This window comes from Pelophylax lessonae (assembly GCF_965119305.1).
Source record: "Pelophylax lessonae genome assembly, chromosome: 2".
Lineage (NCBI taxonomy): Eukaryota > Metazoa > Chordata > Amphibia > Anura > Ranidae > Pelophylax > Pelophylax lessonae.
In genome coordinates this window covers 705,779,824-705,790,106 of record NC_138769.1, presented here as the reverse complement: position 1 = coordinate 705,790,106, position 10,283 = coordinate 705,779,824, and the positions used below count along the sequence as shown (strand labels likewise).

Genomic DNA, 10,283 nt, shown 5'->3' with positions numbered 1-10,283 from the left:
GGCAGGGTTGCTTACAATGATCAGCTTTTATTTATGTAAAACCTTTCTGCCAAAAAGGGTGTGGGAGCCTAATTTTCACAGGTACCCACTACCACTCCCGCTCTGATCGCCTTAGGCAATCGGAAGCAGAAGTTCTTTCCCCCTTCCTCCCACAGTCTTATAAGACATGACAGGTCCCAGAAGACTGCGGTACCTGTCACAGAGCGCAGCGCTGCTCGCACAGTGGGCACCTGGCTGTGAAGCCACAAGCAGTTACAGCCGGGTGCCCATGGTAAATATGCCAGCGCTGCCGAGGAAGGACACATGGAGAAAAATGGCTGGGGTAAGCCCACCGCTGGATCATGGGACAGGTGAGTGGCTGTTTATTAAAAGTTAAAAAAATCCCCTGCAAGACAATGTCATAATGTGCTAGTATGCATCACATATTAGCACATTATGAGGCATTTACCTTAAAAATGAAGCCCTCCAGCGTCGCGCTGTCACCACTGAGAGAGCTTCCATCTTCACTCAGTCTTGCTTCCAGGATCACAGTCTCTGACTACATGAGTTGCCAAGAGCATGATGATGTCACCCCCGCGCATATGCGCAGGAGCTACCGTTTACGGCACGGGCTCTGAAGGTCCGGCACGGTATGCCAGACCTTCAGAGCGCATGCCCTGGTGAGGTCACCGGCTGCATACACTCTGAATATCTCCTAAACCGTGCAAGCTTAGGAGATGTTTTCAGTATTTACAGGTAAGCTTTATTACAGGCTTAGCTGTAAGTAAAAGATGAAAGTGGGTTTACTACCACTTTAAGCTGGCTGTAACTCCACCCCAGGCAGAAGCCCAATTTGTTGGCGTTCCTACGGGATAGCTACAGCCCCTCCTTCCCACTCCCAGTGTAATACCAAATGCAGCAGAGACACCGCACTAACAGCCCATGTACTAGGCAAGGACAGAAAGTGGCCTCAGTCTAGGCTCCTCCCAGGTCACGACCACTGACACGTTTCGCCTTGCCAAAAGGCTTAGGGTATAGTCTTAGTCATCAGGGCTCTACGTCTAAGCTCCATGGGCAGGGTGAAATATGTCAGTGGCAAGACCCAAGAGGAGCCCAAGCTGAGGCTGCTTTCCATCCTTACCTTGTACATGGGCTGTTAGGAGTGCAGCATCTCTAAACTTAGTATTACATAGTGGGCTTGGATGAGCACTAGAGATGCCGGCACCCAGACCTAGTGGATCACCAGAGCAGAACCACTGGCATTTAGAGCAGCACTATAAGTAATGGGGATCATGATAGAGGCCCCGGCATCATCAAGCATGGAAACCTTCAACGTTGTGACAGATGGCAATCAATACCATCAGTTTCCTTTAAATGTTACCTGCATTTCGTATTGCAGCGTCATGTGGAAGCACCAGGATCCCATTCCCACAGCTGAAATTAAAAACAAGAAAGAGGAATTAGCACACAGAAGGGATGGTTAGGGAATCCAGTAATACAATGCTGTGAATACAGTGCCATATCAAACATATAAAGTCCATGGCGGACAAAAAGGTCTAACATTCTGTCTGGTTTTGTTAGTGTCCGTCTTCTCACTGATTGGGTGATAGCATCAGCCCTAATCAGCCCCCCTAGACACATACAGTAAGTTTTAATCCTTTTTCATTATCGACCCTAATCTACTCCTGAGAAAGCGGATTACTTTAATCGAGGAAAAGCAATTGGGGTCTGGGGTTCCACTGGCGCTCCTGGCTCCTCCTCTACAGCGAGTGCCCCCAATAGCAAGCTGGGAGATTACTCAGGATCGAGGGAAAGAGGATTGTAGCAATGTACAGAGACATCCTTGATGAAAACCTGCTCCAGAGCACTATGGACCTCAGACTGGGGCAAAGGTTCATCTTCCAACAGGACAACAACCTTAATCACACAGCCAAGATAACAAAGGAGTGGCTATCTGTGAATGGCTTTCAGTGGCCCAGCCAGATCCCAAGACTTAAAAACTGATTGAACATCTCTGAAAAGATCAGAAAATGGTTGTGCACTGACGCTTCCCATCCAACCTGATGGAGCTTGAGAGGTCCTGCAAAGGCTAATGGGAAAAACTGCGCATAAATAGGTGTGCCAAGCTTGTAGCGTCATACTCAAAAAGGCTTGAGGCTGTAATTGGTGCCAAAGGAGCTTCAACAATGTATTGAGCAAAGGCTGTGAATACTTATGTACAGTACTCCACAAAAGTGAGTACACCCCTCACATTTTTGTAAATATTTTATTATATCTTTTCATGTGACAACACTGAAGAAATGACACTTTGCTACAATGTAAAGTAGTGAGTGTACAGCTTGTATAACAGTGTACATTTGCTGTCCCCTCAAAATAACTCAACACACAGCCAATAATGTCTAAACCGCTGGCAACAAAAGTGAGTACACCCCTGAAAATGGTGAAAATGTCCAAATTGGGCCCAATTAGCCATTTTCCCTCCCCGGTGACTCATTAGTGTTACAAGGTCTCAGGTGTAAATGGGGAGCAGGTGTGTTAAATTTGGTGTTATCACTCTCACTCATGGCACCTCATGGCAAAGAACTCTCTGAGGATTTGAAAAAATAATTGTTACTCTACATAAAGATGGATACAAATCAGAAAAGTGGGTAGTATCTCCTGATCAGGTTATTGAAAATGTTGCTTTTAGTAAGACATGGATGACCGACAAACCATACTGGTTGTGCCCTCCCCTTCAAACTCCAGAACGTAAATCAAGGCTAGACAAAAAACGGGAAAGAACCCCAACAAAGAAGTTTTATATGCGGAGGAAGGGGAGCCGGCTCAATGCGGTATATCCAAACAACTTTATTATAACAAAAAAAGTGAAAAGCACACATTGAAGCTACAACAGACTACGTATATAGGGTAAAAATGACAACATTGCCTTTTAAAATGCACCTGAATCCAAGCAAATATGCACCATCAAAATACAGTAAATTAGGTTAGACAGAAAAATATGCACATGTAAAGGTCTGGCTCCGGCAGGTAGCAGGTAACCTGAGTGATGTCAGCTGCTCACTAGCTGTACAGACACTTCATGGACTTCTGCTCCTGTCATATTGCCCAAGAATAAATACAATTTAAATGCAAAAAAAAAAAACGGTCATGCGAAGAATCCCTAAATCAACCATACAGAGTATCAGATGGTGAGTTATATGTAATGGCCCTTGAGACATATCAAAAGGGTCACCTTGGTTCCAACGTGTGCTGCAAGGGGATTCCTTACATGCATTTCCTTCTGATATAGGCCCTTGTGGGTCAGGCAGGGTATTGTGAACATGGACCAATTCCTGAGTGATACAGCTGCATCAGTGGGCGGAAGCAAGGCTCCAAAAATGCTCCAAAAATGGAGGGCTTCGCACACTAATCAAACATAATGGCGGTGGGGGGGGGGGGGGGGGGGGTGCCAGAATGAAGCTGGGGGATGCAGGGCACACACACCAACGCGTATCGTCCACCTGGTGGCGTGGACTTCTTCAGGGAAGCTTCATTCGGTGGGTTGAATTATGCTGTTCATCAGAATAAGGACATCTAGAGGCAAAATAAAAAGGATAGGGGCTGCTCTACAGTAGATAAGGGGCAATATTACAGCAAAAGCTGTTTTCTTGATCATCCTATTCATCTTTTTTTTTTTTTTTTGCTGGAGTTCTGCTTTAATATATCCCAGCTCATCAAGTATACAACCCTTTTACTGTTTATGATGATTTTGCGGTCCTATAATGGCTGTGCCAGGATCAAGAGTCCTACCAGTTCCTCTCTGATATAGCCAGCTGCAGACCCAGAGTTTATTGTATTCATAATTCTATCAGAGATTGCATACCCAGCATCCTCTCGCTAGATGCGGGTCCAAAGGAATGCCAAGGATGTTTTTCTTCTTTAGCAACTGGAAACCTCAAATCTGCTTTCTTTGCTCGGCATGCATCTTTGTGTACATCCTTTCAGGACACATAACTGCAGGCAAGTGTCATATAACAAGAATTCATATAGCTGTTCTCATTGAGTCAACCAGATAAGAAGATCAGAATGCCACCTTTTATTTATAGAACAGGTTGCACCCAATTGTTGAATGCTTCCTATGAGTGTAACGGAAAATATTTGCTTACCATAACTGTGTGGAAGTAGATTTTTTTTTTGTGCTTTGAGATCTTCCAGAAAAACTGGTTCCCAAACGGGGAGATTTAATGCTAGTAGATATTTGTACGCACATACGCCGATTTCCACTACCTCACACCCTCCCCCGCATTTCTAGAAGTTCACGCCCGCTACAATCACCACTCGAGGTAATTCATCATCAAGACGTATCCCCAAGTACTGTAACAACTCCTAATATTTAAAATCAATAAATCACTAGTGCTGTGCAATTAAAGTGCTTCCAGTGAATAAATGTGGAAGGCTTTTACCCACTTCAATACCGGGCACTTTCACCCCCTTCCTGCCCAGGCCAATTTTCAGCTTTTAGCGCTGTTGCATTTTGAATAACAATTGCGCGGTCATGCAACACTGTACCTACACCACATTTAAGTAACTTTTCCCCCACAAATAGAGTTTTTATTTTGGTGGTATTTGATCACCGCAAGGCCTTTTTTTTTTTGTTACACAAATAAAAAAAAGACTGAAAAGTTTGAAAAAAAAAAAAAAAAAAGTTTTTAGTTTAGGTTATAAAATTTTGTAAATAGATACGTTTTTTCCTGCACTGATGAGGCTGCACTGACAGGCACTGATGAGGAGGCACTGATGGGGTGGCACTAATATGTGGCACCGATATGCAGCATTGGTGGGCACTGATAGGTAGCACTGATATGCAGCATTGGTGGGCACTGATAGGTAGCACTGATATGCTGCATTGGTGGGCACTGATAGGTAGCACTGATATGCTGCATTGGTGGGCACTGATAGGATAAACTGATGGGCAATAATGGGCACTGGTGGGCAGCACTGATAGATGGCAATCATGGGCAGCTCTGATGGGGAGGGCACTGAAAGGGTCCCTGAGCCCCGATTGCCATCCCTGGTGGCCATAGGTGGGCATCCCCTGGTGGCCATGGGTGGGCATCGCCTAGTGGTCATGGGTGGGCATCCCCTGGTGGCCATGGGTGGGCATCCCCTGGTGGCCATGGGTGGGCATCCCCTGGTGGCCATCGCCTGGTGGTCATGGGTGGGCATCCCCTGGTGGCCATGGGTGGGCATCCCCTGGTGGCTCTAGTGGCACCCCCCAAGGGTCTGCACTGGTAATCAATGCTCTGATTACCAGCACAGACCCCCCGTCAGGAGAGCCGCAGATCGGCTCTCCTCTACTCGTGCCTGTCAGGCATGAACTGAGGAAAGCCGCAGCACCGATCGCCGCTCTATCCTGCTGGACGTCATATGACGGCCAGTTAGGATAGTGCAACCACTTTGCCGCCGTCAAGCTGCTATAGGGCGGGCAGCAAGTAGTTAAAGTTTGGTGCACTGTAGCACCTTGATTATATGAGTGCATCCTTGATTTTTAATAAAGTGGAGTTTTAAAAGATGTAATCACTATTGGAGATTTTTCTTCTTTTGGCACACTGATCGATCAAAGGGGAATCCATCCACATTAGAATGACCCGAAAAGGGTATACAGCACATTAGACCGGGCTTAATTGCTTGGTCACTGAAGCTGACAGGGTTCATACACATTTTCACCAATAAAATTCCATGACTTTTCCATGACTTCACGTAAATATTCATGACCTAATGTTTCATGAAATGTCTATGTATACATGTTAAATAAGAAGAAAATCTATGTCACACCCAGGATATTTTTACTAAAATAAATGACAATCTTTGTTGTGTACAGTACCTCTGCAGTTAGGGTTTCGTTTCTGGATACAGCGTGACTCAAAATGGTCCCTTGTTTTACAGTGGATGAGATGGAAGCACCGCTGCCGCAGCTGGGAGCCGATGTCACTTCAGGCGCACGGGTGAAAAAGCCAGCGATCGGATTGGAAGCTGTCAAGCACACAGCTGCAGACTGGTGCTTTGCACCTTTAGCGTGGCTAGACAGCGCTGCCTCTCCCATGTTCGAAATGTCAAACGTTTTACGACACACACTGTACATTTAGCGGACATGATACAGGAGAAGGTCAGAGGCTGCGGACATGATACAGGAGGTGGTCAGAGACTGCAGACATGATGCAGGAGGTGGTCAGAGACTGCAGACATGATACAGGAGGTGGTAAGAGACTGCAGACATGATACAGGAGGTGGTAAGAGACTGCAGACATGATACAGGAGGTGGTCAGACTGCAGACATGATACAAGAGAAGGTCAGAGACTGCAGACATGATACAGGAGGTGGTCAGAGGCTGCGGACATGATACAGGAGGTGGTCAGAGACTGCGGACATGATACAGGAGGTGGTCAGAGGCTGCGGACATCACAGGTAGGTGTCCTTCCGGGTCAGCAGTTTGCCCTACTGTCAGTCACTGGCCAGCAGCAGCCGAGGAGATGATCGTGAATCAATCACTGGCAGCGGGGAGGGCCGGCCGCGGTTTGCCTGGAGACCCTGTGACTGGCCAGCAGCAGCAATAACAGCCGGGAGATAACAAACCAATCACAGGCAGCGGAAGCGTCACTGGAGGGCGGGCCGGCCGCATGAACGTGATGATGCGGGGGTGCGGTAACCAAAACGGTTACCGCCCCCTTCCGCGTCATCACGTTCATGCGGCCGGCCCGCCCTCCAGTGACGCTTCCGCTGCCTGTGATTGGTTTGTTATCTCCCGGCTGTTATTGCTGCTGCTGGCCAGTCACATCCAGGCACACCGCGGCCGGCCCTCCCCGCTGCCAGTGATTGGTTCACGATCATCTATGCATTTATTTCTTTTATACACTGGAAGCACTTTAATTGTGCGGCACTAGTGATTTATTTATTTAACTCACACTTATGAGAGAGTGCTGTGCTCCCTGCAGTTATAAATAGTGCTTAAACCCGTTTAGGATTATTAAGGCTACATTCACATGGTAGCGTATCGGATCGCGGGCAAAACACCGCGATGCTGCCCGCGATCCGGAAATCATTGCAAATCGCGGGACGCCTGTGCGCTGCCGTTGATTTGCAACGGCACCCCAAACGCTGTGAGATGTTGCCGTGATTTCCACCTGCCGAATCGCGGTAACATCGCGCAAACAAAATCGCGGGTCGCATGACGCCCCAAAGAAGCTCTTGTAGCTTTTTTGGGCGTCATGCAACCCGCAATTCGGCAGGCGAAAATCGCGGCAACATCGCACAGCGTTTGGGGTGCCGTTGCAAATCAACGGCAACGCACAGGCGTCCCGCGATTTGCAATGATTTCCGGATCGCGGGCAGAATCGCTGTGTTCTGCCCGCGATCCGATACGCTAACATGTGAACGTAGCCTTATTTAAACTCCTAATATTTCTATCAACCCATAGAGTCAGGCCCTGCTTATTGATCTCAAAGGCCTTGTTCACCGATGTGGGGGTTTGGGTTTGCCCATTTAGGGATGCACAGATGTTCCTTGGGGTTCCTTTGCCCAGATTCTGCCCGCAAATCCCAATTGCCACAAATCGCAAGACGCCCTTGCCATTCCTGTTATTTTTCAATGGCACTCAAATTGTGGCGCGACTTTGTCGCGATTGTCGTCTGACGAATCGCGGTAAAATCACAGGACGACTGTGGCCCAAAGGAAGTTGCAGAACTTCTTTTGGGCGACAAGTGTCCTGCGATTCTGTTTGCGCGTTTTTGCAGCAATTTGTCAGGTGACAATCACGGCAAAAGTGCTATTGAAAATAACAGGGATCGCAGGGGGGTCCTGCGATTCAGAATCACGGGTAGAACCGGGGTGATTACACCCCCGATCCGCAACACCATAGTGGATTACATTAACCAGTTCTGGACCGGAAGGATTTGCCCCCTTAACCACTTTAAGACAGGGCCTATTTTTGACATTTGGTGTTTACAAGCTAAAATCAGGTTTTTTTTTGCTAGAAAACTACTTAGAACCCCCAAACAGTATATATATATTTTTTTTAGCAGAGACCCTAGAGAATAAAACGGAGATCATGGAAATATTTTTTTATCACACCGTATTTGTGCAGCGGTCTTCCAAACGCAATTTTTTGGAAAAAAAATTCAATTTTGTGAATAAAAAAAATAACAAAACAGTAAAGTTAGCCCAATTATTTTCCATAATGTGAAAGATAATGTTACGCCGAGTAAATAGATACCCAACATGTCATGCTTCAAAATTGCGCATGCTCGCGGAATGGCGACAAACTTTGGTACTTAAAATCCCCATAGGCGACATTTTAAAAATTTCTACAGGTTACCAGTTTAGAGTTACAGAGGAGGTCTAGAGCTCAAATTATTGCCCTCGCTCAAACGATTGCGGCGATACCTCACGTGTGTGGTTTGAACACTGTTTACATATGTGGGCAGGACTTGCGTATAAGCTTGCTTCTGCGCGCGAGCTAACGGGGACAGGGCGCTTTAATTTTTTTTTTTTTCCCTATTTATTTTATTTATTATTTTTTATTTTTACACAGCTTAAAAAAAAAAAAAAAAATTGATCATTTTTATTCCTATTACAAGGAATGTAAACATCCCTTGTAATAGAAATAGGCATGGCAGGACTTTTTTATTGTGACCTCAGACCTCACAACTACACTTATTTAAAAAAAATAAAAGTGGCCCTTAAAACCGGTTGCTAGGCAATGACATTTGATGTTGCTCCGGTCCTCCAAGACCATAGAGTCGAGTGGGGGCCATCTTGCCCTCACTCGACTTCCTGTCTCAGAGGATCCAGGAACGAATAGTTTTCCCCGCTGCCGGCGGGTCTGGTAAGAAGGGAAAACGGCTGGGACATGGCGGGAGGGGGGCACCTCTTCTGCCGCACTGTAAGTGTGATCTCGCGGCACCCTTATCTGAAAGCCGATCGCCCGCTGTTTTCAAAAATACCAGGGTTATAGCACCTATCTGCTGCCATAACCCCGGTATTTAGCGTCAAAGACCGACGTAAAACTGCGGCGGGCGATCGGTAAGTGGTTAATGACCAAGCTATTTTTTGCGATTCGGCACTGCGTTATGGACGATTCACATCCAAGAATTGCTAAGCTGCAATATAATAAAATGATTGCTTTTCGTATTAATACCACTTATAAGGCCTCTTTTTCAATTGCTTGGTAACACAAATTGCTAATCAGCCAATCACATGGCAGCAACGCAATGCATTAAGCCATCTAGATGTGGTGAAGATGACTTGCTGAAGTTCAAACAGAGCATCAGAATGGGGAAGAAATGGGATTTAAGTGATTTTGAATGTGACATGGTTGTTGGTGTCAGACGGGCTGATCTGAGTATTTAAAAAAACTGCTGATCTACTGGGAATTTCACACACAACCATCTCTCGGGTTTACAGAGAATGGGCAGAAAAAAAGAAAATATCCAGTGAGCGGCAGTTGTGTGGCGGAAAATGCCTTGTTGATGTCAGAGGTCAGAGGAGAGTGGGAAGACAGATGATAGAAAGGCAACAGTACCTCAAATAACCACTCGTTACAACCAAGGTATACAGAATGCCATCTCTGAATGCACAACACATTGAGCCTTGAAGCAGATAGGCTACAGAAGACCACACCGGGTGCCACTCCTGTCAGCTAAGAACAGGTAACTAAGGCTACAATTCGCACAGGATCACCAAAATTGGACAATAGAAGATTGAAAAAAACGTTGCTTGGTCTGATGAGACTCAGCTGCGACATTCAGATGGTAGGGTCAGAATTTGGTGTAAATAACATGAAAGCATGGATCCATCCTGCCTTGGATCACCGGTTCAGGCTGGTGGGGGTGGTGTAATGGTGTGGGGGATATTTTCTTGGCACACTTTGGACCCCTTACTACCAAATGAGCATTTAAACCCCACGGCCTACCTGAGTATTGATGCTGACCATGTCCATCCCTTTATGACTACAGTGTCCCCATCTTCTGATGGCTCCTTCCAGCAGGATAATGCACCATGTCACAAAGCTCAAATCATCTCACTACTGGTTTCTTCAACATGGAAATGAGGTCACTGTACTCCAATGACCTCCACACTCACCACATCTCATCCAATAGAGAACCTTTGGGATGTGTTGGAACGGGAGATTCTCATCATGGATGTGCAGCTGACAAATCTGCAGCAACTGAGTGATGCTATCATGTCACTATGGACAATAATCTCTGAGGAATGTTTCCAACACCTTGTTGAATCTATTCCATGAAGAATGAAGGCAGTTCTGAAGGCA

The 10,283-nt window shown here is 46.3% G+C and overlaps 1 protein-coding gene across 1 annotated transcript in view; it reads right to left on the bottom strand.

Annotated features, from left to right (window-relative positions):
- Positions 1-10,283, bottom strand: part of ACER3 (alkaline ceramidase 3) — a 117,164-nt gene that overhangs the window by 38,966 nt on the left and 67,915 nt on the right. Inside the window, exon 3 of the mRNA XM_082245917.1 lies at positions 1,361-1,413. Within this exon, the coding sequence (XP_082102043.1) occupies positions 1,361-1,413 (53 nt within the window). The remainder of the gene's footprint in view (positions 1-1,360; positions 1,414-10,283) is intronic.